The sequence below is a fragment of the Micropterus dolomieu genome, linkage group LG11 (assembly GCF_021292245.1).
Source record: "Micropterus dolomieu isolate WLL.071019.BEF.003 ecotype Adirondacks linkage group LG11, ASM2129224v1, whole genome shotgun sequence".
NCBI lineage: Eukaryota > Metazoa > Chordata > Actinopteri > Centrarchiformes > Centrarchidae > Micropterus > Micropterus dolomieu.
The window spans coordinates 20543862-20564494 of NC_060160.1; the positions used below are offsets into that span (position 1 = coordinate 20543862).

The 20633-nt window shown below is 40.8% G+C and overlaps 1 protein-coding gene across 2 annotated transcripts in view; it reads right to left on the reverse strand.

Moving 5' to 3' along the window:
• Positions 1 to 18082, reverse strand: part of kiz (kizuna centrosomal protein) — a 24619-nt gene extending 6537 nt beyond the window's left edge. The window contains exons 1-14 of one of the 2 annotated variants that reach the window (XM_046061742.1): positions 18056 to 18082; positions 17362 to 17558; positions 16773 to 16835; positions 16085 to 16247; positions 14731 to 14805; positions 12829 to 13414; positions 12423 to 12681; positions 9199 to 9318; positions 8209 to 8373; positions 6968 to 7118; positions 4764 to 4920; positions 4226 to 4288; positions 2831 to 2929; positions 2276 to 2345 (exon numbers count right to left, since the gene is read on the reverse strand). In XM_046061742.1, the coding sequence (XP_045917698.1) occupies positions 2276 to 2345; positions 2831 to 2929; positions 4226 to 4288; positions 4764 to 4920; positions 6968 to 7118; positions 8209 to 8373; positions 9199 to 9318; positions 12423 to 12681; positions 12829 to 13414; positions 14731 to 14805; positions 16085 to 16247; positions 16773 to 16835; positions 17362 to 17558; positions 18056 to 18070 (2183 nt within the window). In that variant the 5' untranslated portion in view covers positions 18071 to 18082. Of the gene's footprint in view, positions 1 to 2275; positions 2346 to 2830; positions 2930 to 4225; positions 4289 to 4763; positions 4921 to 6967; positions 7119 to 8208; positions 8374 to 9198; positions 9319 to 12422; positions 12682 to 12828; positions 13415 to 14730; positions 14828 to 16084; positions 16248 to 16772; positions 16836 to 17361; positions 17559 to 18055 lie in introns of those variants that run through there. The other variant, XM_046061743.1, reaches the window with a different exon arrangement.
• Between the last annotated feature and the right edge of the window lie 2551 nt (positions 18083 to 20633).

Genomic DNA, 20633 nt, shown 5'->3' on the forward strand with positions numbered 1-20633 from the left:
TTTTGGAAAAAAGGGGGGGGGGGGGTATTAAAAACCCCAACATAAAAATAAGAAAGGAGTGGCATCTGAAATGCCTACAGTAGAAAGGAGCACAATGATTCTTTGCACGAGAGGAAGCAGTGGCATGCACTCGCATACAAAGGGGAACAAGTGGTCTTTACATGGAGTGCAGCTGCTTATTAAGACTCACTCCTTCGTGCATTATTCCTTTCATCCCCACTCAACCACAAAGTGATTTTACTTTGCCACTCACAAAGACAGCAAAAGATTTCTAATGGACAAATCAGTCGCTTCCCCACGAGTTATAATACAATAAACAGCACATTCTATAAAAGTATGAAAAAACACTGTGTGAGAGAGAGCAAGCAAGAGAGGGAGAGAGAAAAAAAGCATATGAAAGACCTCAATTCTCTCGAACGCCATAATAGTGAAATGAGCACATATAAATGTGTTAAGAGTATCTCTTTGCATCTTGTATAGACTGCATGTATTTAATCTGTAAAGCTTATTAAGGCCCTAGTCATTGCTATGCAAAGCAGCACCCAGTGCTTTTCTCTCGCTTTTCAGCCGAGTGCAGTGTTTGGCCAATAGGACTGGCCCCCCGCCTCTCATTCTGCATTCATAACATGCAACATTTGCACAATGTATCTCTCAAAGGCCTTGAATAGAAGGCCTTAATACTCATGTAAACAACTGCAAACCAATTACTTAATGAATCGGGCCCACACATAATGAGGCGCCTCACAAAGGGCTATAAATGCATTTTTTGCACCAAAGCCTCTGCTTTAAACTACAATCCCTCTGCTGTAGTCTAGGCTTAACTGGCAAATCATAATTATTGTCTAAGACAACAGCGAGGAAGCCATTTTTGTATTTTGAGTCCAGCTCCATCCTCCTTTTGATGTCACCCATCAGCTCGCTGACAAAATAAAGCAAATAATTAACAAGAAGGATGGAGGAAGGGGGAGGGATACAGAAAGACAGAGGGGAAGAGGGGCAAAGAGATGGAGAAAGGGCAAGAAAGAGAGAGTGAGGCACAGAGAAAAAGGAGAGAAGCAGGGCAAGAGCATGCTGCAGTGTTATGCTTCTGCTTAAGTGCAGGACTTCTAGACCACTTGTGGGAGCAATAAAGCGCAAGAAGTGACTGTGGTAAGTGGAATGCTTAAATCTAAGCATCCAGGAGAAGTGAAGAAACCATAGTTTGACCAAAGAAAGGATGATGTTCGTGGTGCGCTTGATGCTGCTTCCATCCTTACCCTATTGAGATGAGAGTGTCAGACATACATAACAACCCATTTGTCCAATTTTACACAACTTTTACACAACTTAAGTCTCACCCCTGCTCGCGGCATTCTCTGTTTCTGTCTAATTTTTTTTTCTGCAAATTTTGTTTAATCACATATACTGCGGGCTTCCCATGCACATTAATGACAGGGAGACAGGCACCATCTGAGAGGGTCTGGGCCCAAAATTGGCTCATGTTTATTAAAGAGGGTGGTCATTGGGGCTGGCTGTGGCAGACATCAGCAGCTATGAGGATCACAATAGAGCCAGCCCATTAGGCTCTTCCCTGGGCTAATAGGCAGACTGGGAGCGCCTGCTTGCCAGGCCAGGGAGATATAGACTTCAGCCCTTGTGTCAGCGTGGTGCCCGGTAATCACATGAAATCAGAGAAGATTATTCCTCATAACGTTTACCCAGCCATTACTACAGCCAAAATGGGTTCGCAGTGAAGAGGTGCTCTGAGGACCCGACGTGCAATTGCAGATTTGATGAAGTCGTGTTGATATTCAAATGTAACCGTGATGGTGTTAGCTTCCGCCAAGCTATTTATCATTAGATCTTCTTTTCCAACCCACTTAGGACTCTGATTTGAGCAGCCTAAATACATTTCAAGGGTGAAAAATAGAAGGACATTTGTCCTTGTCAACACTTGAGTCCCGTTCTTCCAAAACAGTTGTCCCAGGTTCTCTTCTTGACGTGATCTGTTTGCATTCTGACAACAAGCCTGAAGACACTGAGATTATGACTCCAATTTATTTTTGTGGGAGCTGTTTTGCTTTTGATTTCTAAAACCTGGCTGAACCCTGCAAACAGTGAGTGAGAAGGGCTTTAGGGGCCTTTTGTCTTTGTAAGCGAGTTAATGGGTGGCGCACCCTTGATCTTATGGAAATGAACAGGGAATTATGAGAGCGGCCATGCAAATGTACATCAACCACTTTGGTGTCTGGTGGCCCATTTCCTGTGGCCCGTTGAATAATAACAACGTTCTTACCGAGGGTAAGGGTCTTGATGTGAGGAGCGTTTGGCCCTCCCCTGGTCCTCTTCATGGCCATGATTTATTCCTTAAAAGAGCAAATAGGGTCCGATAAAACCATTTGATTTGGACATTTCATCCCAAGCTAATCTACAACGCATATTAATGTAGAAACTTATGGTAAGGCTTATGAGAAGCTAAGACAGTATCTCAACCTTGGCGTTGGTGTCTCTAAGAAATGCACTCGTGGTCACATGTGAATATATTTATTTGTTTATACATAGCTTCATTATAATCCACTTATACTTCTTCCATATGTCATAAAGATACCACACCCAAATTCCCATGACAAGTTGAGGGCTATTATTTTTGGAATTGAAAATTAGGTTATGGGCCAAAAATGGTTGCAAAAACTTGCCATAAAATCTGTGAGCATTGGCTGTCATTTAGCTTACATCTATGTACACAACAAATATGGTCTTTCTATGGAGTATGTGCTGTAAGAAAATGTTGACCAATAGTTAGGCTCCAATCGCTCGCTACTTGCCTGGTAGAGTGGACTGCATCTCTTACCTGAGAGGCCATCGTCGTCCTCTTCCTCTACCTCTTCTTCAGAACTCTGCAGCCTGTCCTGCATGGCTGATTGTTTAAGTAATTGATATGCTTTTGTCTCTGTTCAGGGACAGGGACACACACACAAACACACAGACAAGCACACGCACAAAGTAACTGTCAAATATTTGCTTAAAACCCAGGTTTCCAACTTTCAGAGGTTTCTGTGTTTGATGAGACAACACGCTTCAGTAGCTGAGTCTTTTGGTCTCACTACTGAACAGAGTGGGTAAAAACACCATGCTCGATCAGCTAAGCTGTTGATTCTAGCCTACAGTATGTAGCAACAGTTTCCATGAGACAGCAATCAGCATCTCACATTATCTTAGCATCTCCTACCAGGAAGGCAATGATTGATCTTCTGTTTTAAAAACACTAAAGTAGGTATCGTAGCTAAAAGGAGCACAGAGACTGTGCTGTAAAAAATCAAAAGGGCAGAAGTACATAATAAATGGGCTGTTGTCTCAATGACGTTGCTAAAAACAAACATATCACATCAAAGAATAGAGCAAAATTGTGATCCTGAACATTTTCAGCTTGGTTTCATTATAAAAGTACCACTTTTAATAATTTTCTAAACACCATAACCAGTGTTATTCCACCCACAGCACTTTATACAGGCATTGCTTTTACATGCAGTTACAAAAAAACCCACTAGATATACAGACGTGCACGTCTTGGCAATTACTATCAGTTCCAAGGTCATGGTATTTGATTGTGACATTGAAGTCACTCACCGCAGCAAAACCCTTTCCTTGAAAAATCTTTAGTCATGTTTTTTTTTGCTTTTTTTTTTTTCTGGTTATGGCTCTTTTGATTAAGTGTAGCGATTGGAAACTGGACTCATTTTGCTGGCTGTGCACCATAGGGATGCAGACACATAAAACACACCATAGGAAATCTGATAGCTAAGGGTAATATAGGATTGCTTTACATTTCAGAGGTGCAGCTCCGGGATGGGCACACCAACTGTTTCCAGGATGCCTTCATATCTAGTATTTTTCAAGTCCAGCCTTGCCCGAGTATTGTTTAGAGGATAATGAGAACCGATGACAGATCTTTTGCGCTTCCCACCCTGGCATCCTGACAATTAAAGCAGCCGCATTATGCCGGGCCAGCAAATTATCAGTTTTGCCAGAATGCCTCAGACCAGGCTGAAAACACAGCTAGTGTTTTCTCGGAGATAATTAGAGAGAACTAGTACAGCTCTTCAGGTGGGACTTTGACCCTGGATTCACCTTGATCATCCTGCCTCAGCCATTGCGTAAAAGAGCCCATTATTCACTGCAGTGGGAAGAAAACAAACCACAACATAAGGACAGTGTGAATGCTGGGGCACCGGCGATGCCTTTTTACCTCTAATAGGAACACTTTCCACAGGGCTTTCGTCCTGGCTGTCCTCTTCAGTACTTTGTAGTTCTGTAAGAAAGGGACGCGCATAGTGAGAAGCAGTGGCAGGGAGGAAGGAGTTTAGGGATGGAAATGGGAATGGGGGGTCTTTCTTTAGCTCTGAATAGAAGACTGTATGAAAACTGGGCTGTGAAGGATTTATAAAAAAGCCCTATGGTGAAATTGATTTCTTTCATAAAAGGAAAGTTTTAGTTCTCTGCAGAGGTGGTTTGCAAAAAAATAGCAGTAGTCTTCATTTGTTCCTATTAATGGTCTTCTTACATATTACTGTGCAAAGACAGAGTTATCTCAGTGCAGTATGTTTCGGACATTTGCAGGAATCTACTGGCAACTGTAACAACACAATTTTTTGATTGTTAATTTAGGAAAATGCAGCCATTCCTCCATTCCTCTAAAACTAATAACACAAACCCAGTAATCAAATACTGTACTCTCCTTAGTATTTTCCATGCCTGTTTTAATCATGTTAATAATCTTCAGTAACCTTGGATCTGTTGCTTCTGTACTGGCCTGGCAGGCTTCACATCGCCGTCAGCCAGGAGAGGAGGAGGACCACACGAAGAAGACAAGTCACTCTCGTCCTCTGCTGAGGGGCACTCCTCACTGGACCGGGACACAAGTGTCCTCAGCAGCACTTTGGCCTGCGAGCAGAACAAATTAAAACCACACTCTTAATTGTTCCCATTTTGTGAAGGAAGTGTCAAATTGAACTCTTGCCGATTAGGCAAGTCATTTACTTTGGCCATGGCTGCTCGCACAGAGGTGCAGCTGTAGTGTGCGTTCAAACGGCAAGAGAAAATAACTTCAAATTCTCTCACTCGCTTAACTTAAAAAAAGATTATTTCGCACACTTTCGCTCCCGCTCTCCCTCTCAATCACACTTTTTTCCCCCCTCTCCTCTCCCTCTCTTCTCATCCATGAGATTAGAGAAGCGCCTAAAGAATGCAATCACCCTGGCGTTAATGTGCAACACGTTCCAGATATCTCCCCTCTTGGCTGAGAGAATTGAGACAAACTGCTCTCTTCCTCCCTCTCCAGCTCATTTTTTATCTTTGGGGAGATGAGGATACACAATTAAGAGGAGCTGTTCCGGGAGATGAGGAGCAGGGAGATGCCACACACCGATTTCCTTTCTCTCCTATTTCCCTCCCCCATATCAAATGCTGCCATCATCATCTCTCTTTTGTGATCAAAGACTGCCTCTCAGCCTCAGATGGCCATTTGCTACTTTTAATGAGCACTAATATGGAGGGGATGATCAGGAGGATTTTGACAGTGACAAACTTTAAGTGCATTGGAAGTTGTTATCAGTAGGTCGCAGTGAACATTGACAATATACATGCTTTCATTTTCTGAGAGGGGAAGAGAGAAAAACACATGCCAATCTGAGCTTGCCACTTGCTATTTGATGCTTCTGCACAATAAAAACTGTCTTGATCCTTGTCCCTGATATCCGTCTTTGTTCTTTTTTTAGATTTAGTCAAATGTACCGTGGGTTGAGGGCTCTCGCAGACCCACTGCATTTTAAATATCAATGAATGCAACTGTTAGCACTTGAATATTCAAAGGGCCTCTTTGAGTGTGTGCATGCGAGCTGCATGCTCCCATTTGTCGGGGTAGCCAGGCTGTGTGGCATTACGTGAATGGAAATTTCTGTTTGCTCTTGTGTGTGGAGCGTAAGCTGTTGTATGAGATGACAGAGAGGAGGGAGAGAGAGAGAGGGAGAGAGGGGAGAGAGAAATAAAGGGAGAGAAGGAGAAATAGAGGGAGGGAGAGAGAAATAGATGGAGTGAGAGTGCGAGAGATAAAGGGAGAGAAAGATTTTCACTCAGGCTTTTCCTGAGGCGCTTGGACATAAAGATGTAGATGGCAGTGCCTATCTTCCTTTTGTCAGTTCATATTTTCAAGAGGCTCTACAGTCTCCCTCTTTGCCTCTCTCATTGCGTCGGGGACACTGGAGCAAGATCTCCAAGCCACAAGAACCCCCGGCAAGATGAGTCCACAAAATTAGATAACACAAAAACCTGCATGTGTATATGATCATTCCAGCAGATTCCAACTGATGGTACATTTTTTGAAATAGTGGGATTCCTGACAAATCTCTTGACATTATCTTTGGGCTCTAAGTGTGAATATTAATTGTAATTTCTTTCTTTGTTTAATGGAGCATTATCTGCACAAGGTCAATGAGTGGGACATTTAAAATGATCCTGTCCGTTGAAGGTTCAAATGGCTCCCTCATTCAATCGGACCCAGCTGATGGCTATACTTTTGGTTAATACCAAATTAAAAGCAAGTGTTTCTCAGATGAATACGCCACATGAGATGAAAGAAGCCAGGCAGAGGCTGTAATTTGTGATTAGCGCATGGGTCAGGGTTTCCCTTCTGTCTAGGTCAACGTGTGGAGCAATCTGATGAGTAGGCAGCCAGGGCTTGGTTTCAAACACCAGACACAAAGAGGGCACTCAGTACCAACTACAGCACTCTTCTTAAAAACATGCAAAGAAACAAAAACACTAGTCTTTTTTGGAGGAGAAAAAAAGAAGCCATTTTACTCCTGTAGTCATTTGAGTGTGCATGTGCGTGTGTGTTAATGTCTGCTTGCTTTTGGGACTGAGTGCCAGTGAATGCAAGTGTGCAACCGACTATTTGTGTGTGTAGTGGCAGTGTGTGTGCCTCCAACGCTACCTGGTGGCCGTAGGTGGCATGGCGCTCCAGCAGCAGCGGCGTGAACAGCTGGACCAAGCGCTCAGTGCTGAGGACATGGCGCTCCTTGAGCAGGAGGGCGTGCTTGAACCAGCGATCCCACAGCCGAGCAGCATCAGGAGGGAGGCTGGTGCTGTGGTATAGGGTGGAGGGGGGATTGGTGAAAGAGAGACGTTCTTATTGAATAAAAAGTAGGACATCTGTAAATATGTCTTAATTTTACCTTATTACATTGAACGATTCTTTGCTTAGCTTCCAAGTTTGACCATTAGGTGAAGAAATTAGAATATAATACATTTGTCAAGCAATTTTTTTCATAAAGCACTCTCAAAAAGCTGCTTGCTAGTCCATCTTAAAACACTTTAACATTGAATAGACTCAGACAGCAATATAGCTCACTGAATAAAATGTCAATGAGCCAATAGGTATCTCCGCAAGAAAGGGAGGGACTCTGCTAGATGTTTCTGTGGATTGAGTATATAGCAGGGAAGGTCTCAGAGAAATCAATAGAGTAGTGAAGCAGAGCATGGATTTGGCTCAGAGTATAACTACTCATTATCCAAAAGGACTGGAAGTCACAGATAGGGCATTTTAATTTACTCATGACATTCACCCGTGCAGTGTTTCCGTATGAGGTGACACCAAAGATGACCTTTACATTTGTTCACAACGGAGACTGTATCGAATGGTAGCGTGCAATAACTCAGCGGCTGTTGTAAGCCCACTCTTTGTCAGAAAAAATGGAATTCACCTTTACTGTAAGTGTGTTCACTGGCTCTATGAAAAGAAATGTGGATTGAACTCTTTAAGAGTTATTGTAGTATTATTAATTAAAAGAGTTTACAATGTCATTATCTGCACAAAACACACACTATATTACACTATACAACACTATATCACAAACAGTATTTTATTTTATTATATAACTGTTTTCCTTTTTTCAAGCATCTCAGAAGTTGCAGTGTTTTTTTCTTAGGTAACATTATGCAAATTTATGTTATGAGTTCTGCAACAAAAACATTACGAAAACATTACATTACTAGTACAGCTTTACATAAGTGATCAAACCTGATCATGCTTAGGATTGTGATTATTCTTACAATCCCACAATTGCTTTTCATTAAGCTGAATAAAACAAAAAAATAAATAAACAAAACTATGGACTAAAAAAACACTGACAACGGTCTTTGGTGTTGGATTCACAGAGAAACCAGGAGCCTTACCTTATTTCATTAGGCTCAGTGATGGACTGGTGAGCACCCACTAGATCCTGTGGTAGCAGACAGCCCTTTGCTGTGCTCCATGACAACCTCTGAAGCTCATGAAGGATGACTGCTCCACATGCTTCAAGGTCCTCGTCATTCAAGCCTGCTCCACTGTTACAAAGGCTGTCCAATATATAGAGAGCAGTCAGCTATTGCCATGGAGCCCTGGGCTCAGCCCGTGGGTCAGAAGCACATGGAGTACGTCAAACAGCTGCTAACACTTCTCTCACACATACACACACACACACACACACACACACACACACACACACACACACACACACACACACACACACACACACACACACACACACACACACACACACACACACACACACACACACACACACACACACACACACGGGATTTTCAGTATTATCATACACATCAGTGCACACAAACACGCTTGCTAATATATCACAGCAAAACTAAACATTATACTTAGGGTCATGGCACAAGATGGTCATTCTGTTCACTATTGAAGATGCTGTTGACATAATTTACAGCACTCATGTTTGTACTTCATGAGAAGCATATACTGGGTTTAAAAAGAGTGAGAATGCTTTCCTTTGCCAGACATTTATCCGTACTTTACAACAAGAACTGCAATTATGGCAAATTAATCGTGCTATGAAATATAAAAGGCTCATGAAAAATAAGCCCAGTCTAATGAAACACATTCTCCATCCTCCATCTCCCTGACTCCCAATAACAATTCAACAGGGTGGTTACTATAACAATCCCATGTGTTTGAAAAACCCTCAGAAAGAAAGACGTGTGCATGTTGGTGATGACACTTCATCTAAAGTGAGAGCCCTTGGCAGAAGGATAATATGTTTTCCTCATCTGCACAAATGGCTTGATTGCTATTAAATAAATGTAAACTGATTTAGTTTAGACAGGGAGAGATAAGATTAGGAAGTTTGAAGAAAGACAGGAAGGACATACCTGATAATTCTAGTCAGTTGTCTTCCATCAATTGGAGAATCCCCATACACACGGGTTTGTTCACCATCCAGTTGTCCTTCGATGTTATCTAGCAGGTTAAAGAGTCCTTCCTGGGAGAGACTAAAAACACAATACCCATTAACGTGGTGAATGAACATAGAGGAGGCCATGTGATCGATAGGCCTGCTATTTGTTAGGAAAAAAAAGAGGAAAAAAAGAGAAAATAGGATGCCATTTGATCCAAAAATCAGTGGTACATTTTCCTAGGCATTTTCCTTGAGGTACTCAAGGACTGCTGGAGGAATTTGATCATTAGAATGCTACCGCCACAATACAGGACTTCAACAATACAAAGTGTGTCTGTTGATGTTGCCACAGGTTGTAAAGGAAAGCTTGCAAAACCAAGCTTGAGAACCAGAGCTTGTAGAATTAGATCCCTACTGTTGAAGTAAACCTTTAAATCAGCTATACAGTTAAATGGCTAAATAAACTTAATTATAAATATGTAATATGATTATAAAAAATGTAAAAATGAAAATATGAACAACTCTGTAACACTACCACTAACACCATCTCACATGTATGGAAAAAGGCTCTAAAAAAGAGGGGCCTCAAGATGATTTCTTTTGGTGAGAGATTTACACTTTAATCTGGTCCTGTGTGCTGCTACAAAATGAGAAATGGATGCCTAATGCATGTGGATATTGGGAATCCATCTCTTTCTTGGGCATTAAGCTCTGGGTGGCCCTCATTGAATTCTCCCAGAAACCCCAAGCCGAGAGATCCTGAGCCCCCTACATAAAAGGGGCCAAAAAGAATTTATGACAATCTGTAATGGGCTCCTGGGTTAGGGGTCAGCAAACAATTGCTCCTTCTTTTTTGCAGGTTGTTTCCTGGTAACATCCTGATTAAGCTGGCAGCTTGAATTATATCCATGACATTCTGTAGTGTGCAATCCGTCTGTGCTAAGTCCTCTTCAGTATGGCTGAAGTAGCATAGGCAAAAGCGCTATCTTTTTTCTCTCTCTCCCTTATCGTCAGCGTGGGCCTTGAAATAGTCATCTTTCTCTTTCCACTTTATTTGTCAATGCTCTTCAAAAAGAGACCTTTAGAGAGGGAATTAGTTGTGTTTTTTCTCCAAACCTCTCTCTCCCTCATTGTATTGTTGCCAGCTTTCATGTCAAGGTCTCCAACCTCACTTTAGATGCTGCTGTTGTCGGCATGTCGACATCATCAGGAGCTTATTGTTAGCTAGGAGGAAGAGGTCAGCCTCTCTGCAGCGATATTGCTCTACAGTGTACAGTACTGACTCTGGGGTGATTTACCACATGGAATGGCCTCACCGCTAAGTGATTGGTGTTAGATCTCACTGTGCCAGCCCAGACAGCAAATATAATCAACAAAGAAATGGAAAAATATACCACAAGTAATAACAACACATTGAGTGCAGGGACAGCCTGATCAAATATGGGGTGTGTCACACTGCACTGTGAGCACACAGTTAATACAGTACAAAGCACTGTATGACAATGTGCAATAACTTCACACTGAGAATTTAAAACCAGAAAAAAAAACACAACTGACGAATGTCTGTAAAAAAAAAAGCATGATTCCCTAATTGATATTGCAAATTATTTATATATTACCGTATTTCAAAACATATAAATTTTACCTCTAGACCTGTGTTGGATTTTTAATTTAATTCAACTTTAATTGTATGACATGCCATCACCAATCGGGCAAACCATCATGTGGTTCAGGGACGACATTTTTTGAGAGCAGGACACAGTAAGGCCTTTATGATGAGTCTTGAAAGAAAGAACCTGGAGGATATTTCAGTCATATACTCTCACTCATCCCAGCCATGCTGGAGGAGAAATAGAATGGGATAATTTAATGAATTTCCCAGGCTTGTTTTTCCCAACTGTGAGCTGAATGGAGGGAGCAATATAAACTCTAACCTTGAGAGAGAGAGAGAGAGAGAGAGAGAGAGAGAGAGAGAGAGAGAGAGAGAGAGAGAGAGAGAGAGAGAGAGAGAGAAAAAAAAATACAGACTGGATGCTCTCGGAGCTTTACATCAAAGCCTCTGGTTTTCTCCTCATACACAGAAGCCCTCCCTGTTAACAATGAAAGCTGCAGCCCCCACCATCATATCCCCGGCACAGGCTAACTGCAGCTCCTCTTGAGGTCGCGCTATAAACAGTACAGTAGACCACACAGAAACACAGTCAAGCACAAACAAACAAATAGACATAACTATACTTTCAAGAGAGAAAATATAATTCATCATACTACTCTTTTGATACAGATATAGACCATAATTTTAAATAAAGCATTTGATATAGAAAGGTTCTTTATATATTACCGTACATAAAAGGGTAATATGTTTGGACCTGAATAACATTATTGTGAGCATACGTGCAACTGTGTACTAAAAAATAAAGCATATAATAGTAAACAAGTGTACTTGTGTAATGTGCATAACCCAAGGACAAACAGCACAGAAATTACACACCAAATAAAGTTTTCTTCTTCTTTTTCAAGAGCATAAGAGGTCCTGTTCATAAAAAACTGCATATTGCAGGGGAAATGCGGAGGCTTTGGGCGCAAACATTCACACGGGATTTTGTGTGGCTCTAACCCCATCCAAAATGATCCTTCAACTCAGAGGCCATCATCACGCTAAGGATTTGTGGCTGTAAGTGCTGTCCACATGCCCACCCTCCAGAACACTCTATGGTGCCACAAATTTCCTCCTCCACTGGGGACTTCCTGAGGTCTCTCAAGCAGAAAATTGCTCTGTTACAGCATTATCTTGGATTATGGCAATATTGTTGGTGACAGGTCCTGAGCTCTGCCTATAAGATGCATCACTGCCACCACCGCAGCTGCTACTGTGCTACAGAGAGCACGGTGGCACGGACCGTGACTCCCACAATCCTCTCTGTCAGCCTCTGATGTGATGGTGGCAAGGGCTATATGGTGTCTTCGCCTGCTCCTATCATTAACGGCCCTCTGTGGTTCAACATGGCTATGCAGAACATTCTCCTTTCTCAGCTTTCTTTGCTTTAAATCTTGGGGAAAAAATACTGACTATGTGTGACTTGTGCATGGTTTTAAGACGCATATGTGCTGAAAAGCAATCCTGGCAATGTCTGTGTTTTTCACAGTTGACGCGTTTTGACAAATACAGACAACAAAGCACAGAAGTCATACATACTGTACCTTTCAAATGTCACCATGGGAGCTGATTCACAGTTTAACTTTGGTTTGTTATTGGACCAATCAGAGAGGAGGGATGATTCAGGACTGTGCTGATTGTGATCATCAATCCATCCAGAAGTGGCATTCCTCTCAGGTGCCACACCCTCTGGTAGATCCTCTTCCAGCTCAGATTGTGTCAGGGAAATAGACAGGTCACGGTCATTGCTCTCTGACAACTGCACATCAGAGCTTGGTGTGCTGACACTCTCACACACTCTACCTGAATGTGAACATAGAGCAAAGCATCACGTGGCTTATTTCAAATCTTCAAAAAGGGAAAATAAAGTGCTTTCAACTCTCAATTTCAGTAAAGAGACTTTTAAAAAAAGATATTACAAGGTAATAAACAAGAAGTAGCATTGCAAACCTGGTGCATCTTGAGTTTCTTTTCCAAAAGAAGTTTGAGGCATCAAATGGCTCAGAACACTCTCTCCATCTTGGGAGTTGTTGAGTTCTGCAGAGGAATTCTTAGCCTTCATCAGGCTACTGCTGCCGGGAGACGTATTCTTCTCAGGCCCTGTCAAGGTCACCAGAGGTGACGGTTCTTGTTCATCATCACTTCCTAATGGCACATTTCCAGCTGCACCTGCTAAGGCACGAACAGATGGGAGCACCGCTACCGTTCTATCATGTTTGTCACTCAAATTACAGCCGTCAGGGGAATCGTTTGAGCCTGAAATGTCATCTGATAAATGTGCTCGGCTGCTGGCGGCATCCTCTCCGCCAACTCTGAAGTCCTTCAAAAGGCCACTTCGTAGACGTTCGCGGGAGTGCATGCTGCGATTGGGTGAACGATGCAATGCTTGGTGTGAGTGTACACTTGTGGTGCCGGTTTCAGCGTCAGGCTGTCTGAAGGTCTCGTAGCCCATTAAAATTACCACTGGTGGTTTTGTAAAATCCTTGGCTGGGTGAGAAAGGACGCTGCCCTGGTGCTGTCTATGCACAGCTTCAACCTGCAAAAATGGGAATCAACGAAAAATATTCATTTTTAGAAATAAAACTTACCATTACCTCATAAAAATTATATTTTGCTAGGTATGAACACAATTCTTTTGCTTTGGTTAAATAAGTCTAATTCAAAAGAAATTCAACTCAAGTACTATAGCTGACTATCCAATTTATAATTTTGAATGAGTTTAGCTTATTTGAGCCAAGGTCAGAATTCTTTTCACAACATCTTCCAGAAGAATGTCTCAGGATCAATGTTTTAACTTTTCATCTTATTAGAAATCCTTTAGACAAGTTTTGATTCATGTCTGCAATGTCACCAAGGGGGGAGAGAGTGAAGCAAAAAAGCCTCCCTCCAAACATAATAACAAAAAGCATGGCTTCTGTTTCTTTTCTGATAAGAGTCTTAAATACCAAACAGTTAGCTGCTTAATAACATTCACTGTAAACCATGCAGCCTGCCCAGCAGATCCACAAAGTAGGTAAAAAAAGAGGAAAAGTTAATTTCTTGGCTGAGTGATTCCATCGGTAGCTGCAGGGCAAAGTAGAAAGTGTTTCACTAAAGTAGCAATTGATTCTTCTATCAATCTGCGGCACGCGTGTGCTCTTCCAAGGAATGTATTAAATATGAAAATCATATCCCGTTATCATCTGTCTCCAGCTTTCAGCCCGGTAAGCTTCCCTTAATGAATGCTGCAGCCTGAGGGACATGCACACTGCCAGCCAATGGCTTGTATGCATAATGGAGCGACAGTACCATTTTGCTCATTACAATATCGACAGGCTGACGGGGGTTTTGCACACAGTTACAAGTGACTGCTCTAGACAGCATGCTCCAAGTTATTATGAGATGTCTTAGACATTTCATCTAAAAGAGCTTTAACTGCTTTAAGTGAAGGGAGAAAGCAGCTATGGGCTTGAACTACATCGCTTGTACAGATGCACCAGCTAGGATTAGACACCTGTGCTATTACAGATACACAGTTTAAATGTAGACTCCTCTACAGATTTACCAGGCATAATGTCTACTTTCCTTTGTTATTCTAAACCTGAAAACACAGCTTGATAGAACTGAGATTTGCATAAACCTTGTAAACATTTCAAAAAAGAAGGAACCAACATAAAAAAAAAACGCCAAAAGTGCCATTATTCAACCATACAAGAATATGTGTAAAACACGCACACAATAGATCACACAATAAATAGTAGAAGATGTGACATGTGTAAAAAACATGATGTACAAATATGTTACTTCCATACGTGAATGTTATTCTTATTACTATACTAGTAATACACATTTAGTTGCACATATTTTCATTACCTTTGCTACGTCAAGGTCTCGATCCATTTTCTTTCTGGCTTCCATAAATCTGGAAATCCTTTGGAATAAGTCAGCCTGTAAGAGATGTAAAGACAGACTGATACACAAAGATATGAGTAGATAGGTGATTGATTGATAGATAGATAGACAGAAAATAATACATAATATTTAACCGACATGAGGCAGGTAAACTGACACTGCATGCAAACACTAGGAATTGTCTGTTATAATGCTGTGATAGTGGTGCTGAATATTATCTGCATGTGGTATAAAAGCAGACGGTATGAAAGCAAAAGTGACAACGTCAAGCATCAGTCAATCACAACGGGTTATCCCAAGTGAGTGTCCTCTGTGTAGCTGCTGAAAGCCTTTAACATTTATCTGACCGGCCCAGACTAACTGCCTTAATCCCAACTCCAATTAAAAAACCTAATGGCCTCTCTAAAGGCACTTGGATTAGCTCACACGTGCCACACCTTTTCATCAAAACCATGGCAGTTTACAGACGCAGACCTTTAATAAGACACCGTTCTGATTTATCCACTGTTTTATTTGAATGTTTTGTGTGTGTGACTTCACAGTCCATTTGAGAATTTATATTTTTCATTTTACCAAAAGCATCAGTTAAACCAGAAAAAATGACTTTATACAATGGATACTGAGATCAACAGGACAACCAAAATAACAACAAACATGCAGGACTCACAAAGCATCAAGAGGAAATAAACCGACTGCTTGAGGGGAGAGAATCACTAAACCTCTGGAGCACTTCAGAGTCTCTATATTGGGCAATTAACTCAGCGAGTCATAATTAGCCAATTTTGTTAATTTGATATTAAGCTGTCAAGCACTGTCGTTGAGTTTTAAGTGATAATCTGACTGGCTCATTGTTTTCTCCCTTGTTCATTTGCTTGTCGTGATAAATTGCACTGTTTGAGTGTTTACTATTGTCACATCAAGCAATTGCGAGCAAATATTTCTACTCTGTGTTAAAATTACACCACAGCATAAAGGAAAATGTGTATAAATGTGCTTCTTTAATAAATCTTGAAAAATTTTATTAGATTGAAGGTCTTTGAGTTTATTGTTCTTATTCAAAAGTTACAGTACATTTGGTAACATGTTAAAAGAAGTGTTCTTCCTAAACACAGTATTCAAAAAATTTATTAATAATTATTAAATTTAATAAAATATTTTAGGAAAAAAGTCCAATTGTCTAAACCTGGATCACCCTCAGTGGGCGGAGTGTCTGTTCAGATTGCTTTTAATATAACTCCATGAGAAAAATGACTCCACTGAACAACTGAAACTGTGTGTGTGTGTGTGTGTGTGTGTGTGTGTGTGTGTGTTATACCTTTTGTTGTTGCAGGGGGCCATGGTCAGGACTATATTCCTTCATGCTAATTTCTATGCACTCCACATCTCTCAGAAGCTCAAGGTTTCTCATTTTCGCTTGTGCTTCCCTGTCACTGATTTCCTTGAGATAACTGCGCAGTTTGGAACACTTTATCTGTGAGCTGAAGGCAGTGGAGAACTATTATTCCAAAGAAATATTATCTAGGAGCATTGTCAAAAAATAAGAGCTAGACTTTCCACAAGACAAGGTTCAGCACAGTGTGTTTTAAATTTAAATCTTATTCTCAACTCTGGTATCAACCTCAGCTTTGCTGTTTTGATCTGCAATGTTAACATTACGAGAATTAAAACAGGATGTTCTGCTTACATCCAAAGGTTCATGGACTTTTAACACACTTGAGTACTATAGTGATATATTTTATTAAACATAAAAATCTCAGATTATCACAAATACCAGAACCGTTTTAAATTTTTCCTAATTAAAAGCACTAACATGGCTATGCATTTATACAGTATATGCGGCGTGTTATACTGATTACATATATGGTAAATTTACAAAACTATTTGATATACAGTGAGGTCTCTCTACTGAGATATCTCATTTTTTCAAGTTAACGCTGTGAAAGTCAAGGGATGAAAACAAGGTATGGTCTCTCTTTTGGTATACAGTATTCTGTGTAACTTACATTCTTTTATCAGATCTGGAGTAAGCAAACAGTTCTCTCTCCAGCTCCTGCCTCCGTTTCTCCCTGCATACAAAAATCAGAGGAGCTGTCACCCGCACAGACTACAGCAGCATCTCCGGTTTGCTAGGCTAATTAACAGCGACATTACTTACGGTATATAACTTATTTACTCATAAACCAACTGTAATGCGTAACGTTAGGCTAATGTTGATATAAGATTTAGCTACATGGGTAATGTTATGCTGATGTTGATACATAAAGAAAAGCACGAGCATTAGCTTCATGTGAACTAATATGCAGACGTTAATGATTTCAGGCTTTCAAGTCATCTACAACCACCTAACGTTATTGCTGTTAGCTAAACGTAGCGTCCGCGGTGTTTGGGCTAATGAACTAACGTAGTAAGCTAGCTACACTGCAGTATCTCCGTCTACTCTGTCTTCGCCGGTTAGCTAAGTAGCTAACGTTAGCCTGTTATCTCCCTGTGGCAAGCGGCAGGAGACGGCTTTCCAGGCAGCACAGGTCGCAACCCGAGTCCGCGGTCTGCACTAGGCCGTCTTCCCGTGAACAAAAGATAGCGAACACTCACCTTTCATGCATGCTCTGTTGAATCGATGTTATCTTTTCATAATACTGGTCCTCGCTGCGAACCGTGCTGTTCATTTTCGCATGCTTTGGCGCTTCTGCAGAGCCGAGAACGGGAAATGAGGAAGAAAAGGAGGAGGAGGAGGGTGGCTGGTGGTGTTTACGTTGGTTACCATGAGCACCGCTTCCCAGAAATCCCTGCTGATAAACATAGAGAGCACGTGTTGCGAGTACGCGGGCGAGCTCTCCTCTTGCTCTTTGTAAACTAACGTTAACTGTACGAAGTTTTTTATGTTGTTTTCGACAAAAAAGGTCGGTCACGAAAGTCTCATGCATGTTGGGGAAGAAAAATTACAGTATGTTTTCCAACAAGCTCTTACTCTTAAAACATTTACCGAAACACAGAATCCATTTTTATAGACTTAAACATGAGTTTTAACATTATAGTTTTAACTGCCCTGTATGTACATGCCATATCTTGTTTAGTTTTGTAAACCTATTTTACACTAAATAAAATGAAGAATAAATGAAATGAAATGGGACCTCACAGTTCAGAAAACCCTACCATTTGCTAAAATTGCAAAACATGTCTAACCTGACTGGGCTAAATACCAACCATCAAAAACGTCTTTCTTTGTCTTTATTTGATAAGCTCCCCCCCTCTCTATCAGATACAGATTGATGTCTCATTTACTTACTGGCTGCTGCATCATCCCTTGATCTTGTCTTGCATTATCAAAGGGCACAACTGACAGTTCTCATAATGTCATGTTTTGACTGCAGCAGCGTGTCATTTCGTCAAAGCGACAACACTACATATCCTTGCTGGGATTCAGAAATTGACAGCCCCTCCAAATGCATGCCCTAATCAAGCAATTTCCCCAATTCCAGTCCCATCAAATTGCTCTTTAGCTGTTGAACTGGGGAGTTTTGTTGTCCTTTTCTAATGCTAATCTGCCCTATTCAGCATCTCTCTATGAGGCTATTTGTTGTGAAATAAATCCCCTTGTTTGCCTCCTGCATGTATAATTGATATTGTTGCCAGGCTTTTTATTTTTGCTGTGGAGAGCTGAAAGGCGGTACTTTGGAGGTGATGAAGAAAATGGGACTTGCCGTTCCAGCTGAGCTCAGCTGAGGTTGATGACAGTGATCAACCTTTGTTGGATGTCATACTAGGCATCCATGATTATTTTCATGAATTTTCATTATTACATTATTGTTCACAATATAGACAACACTCACAACCACGGTTTAATGTGCTTGTGTTGCTCTGCCCTACTTTGTGTTTCAGGCAAAAAACTCTTCAAGATGTTCTGACACCGTGAGTGAGATTGCATCAAAGGTAAAGAGACTCCAATTAAGGTGAAAGGCCTGGACTCAACTTGTGATTTAATGCATGTCGGTGATTATGATTTCAGTCATTTTGCATAGAAAAACTGAAGGACTCATAATTTATTTTGCCTTTTCCTCTCTGTGTTCTTATCTATGCATCTCCCAACAGCATTTATTTTAACTCTACAGTGAATTATCTACATGATAGTTCCTTCCTAGTTCGAAAAACACATATAACCCAAATGGTCCAAAATAAACACAGAAAGAGTTACTATAGTCTTTACAAGTGTTTATCAGTAAAAATAAAAAAGTGCCATGCATACATTTTTCAAATCTTACTACATGAATGGCTCCACTGAAAATATTATTTTCCCTATTTGTAGTTTCATACAGTGTTTCTGCCTGCTGCTCCTCTGAAGACATACAATGTGTATGGCCATTGATATGCCCTAACAGAGGTCACAATTTGCATGAGAATGAACAGCTAGTAAATTAAATTGATATTCAGTGCACATCTCCGTTGAATCCGTCAGACCTTTGTTCCCCTGCCTGGCAGAGCCCATGTTCAGCCCCTAGCTAGTCAGAAACATCTGTGCAGTTAATAATTTGATAAACAGCTTACACAAATGCTAAATTATCTTCTCCGCCCCCTCGCTTTTTCTTCCTCCCCTTGTGTGAGACTTGGAACAGTTGGCTCACCTCTCTGTGGTGTTGGGTTTATCTGCCTTTTGTGGCTGTTCTTCCACAGCACTGGTTTTCATGGCTCTCCCTTCACTCCTTTCACTATCACTTAGATACTGAAGCAGTGTTTTGGGTTAATGCAAATCCTCAATTCTCATCTATGAAGAAGAAAGGAGTAAGAGTTGCCTATTGTGGCAAGTTTAAAATGAACTTATTCTGAACATTTGGTATTCATTCAGAGTTCTGTCTGGATAGCATTTACAAAAATGCTGAAGAAGAACTGTGACATTTATCAACACAATTTAACATTTACAATGCCATTGTGTTTCTGTTGAGTTAAAGCCCATTGTTTGCCTAGAGCTCAGGTGACACCCTGTGAAATCGCAAATTAAGGTCTGACATATTTTTTCCAGAGAGCATTCTACATCAGAGTGCAAAAGCTTTCAAGTTCCATGTGTTAATTCAATGGTCACTTGTTTCTATAATTGGCTGATACCACTAGCAAAAGAGATTTGACCGGGCTTTTATAATCGTTTCAAAGAGTAGGCACTTGTAGTTGGCACACGTATAGTTTGATTTTCACAAAGTTATATTAAAAAGATTAAATGTGTCTAGATGATGATATTAGTATCTGTTCAAAACCAGATCTGATTAAATTTTAAAAAGGATACAAAATATTACAGTCTAATCTTTATATTTTTGTGTGCCTGCGTATGGTTTATTTGTGTGTCTGTGTTTTGTGAGTACATTTTTGTCTATCAGAGGACAGCAATTAGTTAAGTGCTGTCAAGTGGATGAAAAGCTGCAACACATCCCTTTTATACTTTCATAGAACATAAATAGAATGGGATGGAGGGGAACTAGTTTCCAATGTTTGCCTTTTCATTTGCGGTTTAAGAAGAAATTAAATTGTGCTGAGCTGTATTAAGACACACTGTGAACATTTTTGAGAGTTGCTTCTTTAAAATTATTTTCTGTAGGTTTTGTCTCTACTATCACTAAGGATGAGTGAGGAGATCAGATTCACCATGATGCTGCACTTGTTGGTTATTTGAATAAACATCAGGGCAGTCTCGAGTGCTGTCTGAGAGCACAATGCTTCAGTGTGGTTTTCAACAAAGACTCCCAGGTCTAATGACAGTGGCCTGTTGTTAGCACACGCACGCCTTGTGATGTCGTGGTTTGCAGAGTGAATTCATTCTCTGTTTCTTTAATTTTGCTATTCTTTACTGCAGGCATATCCCACTAGTCTCATCCAAACTC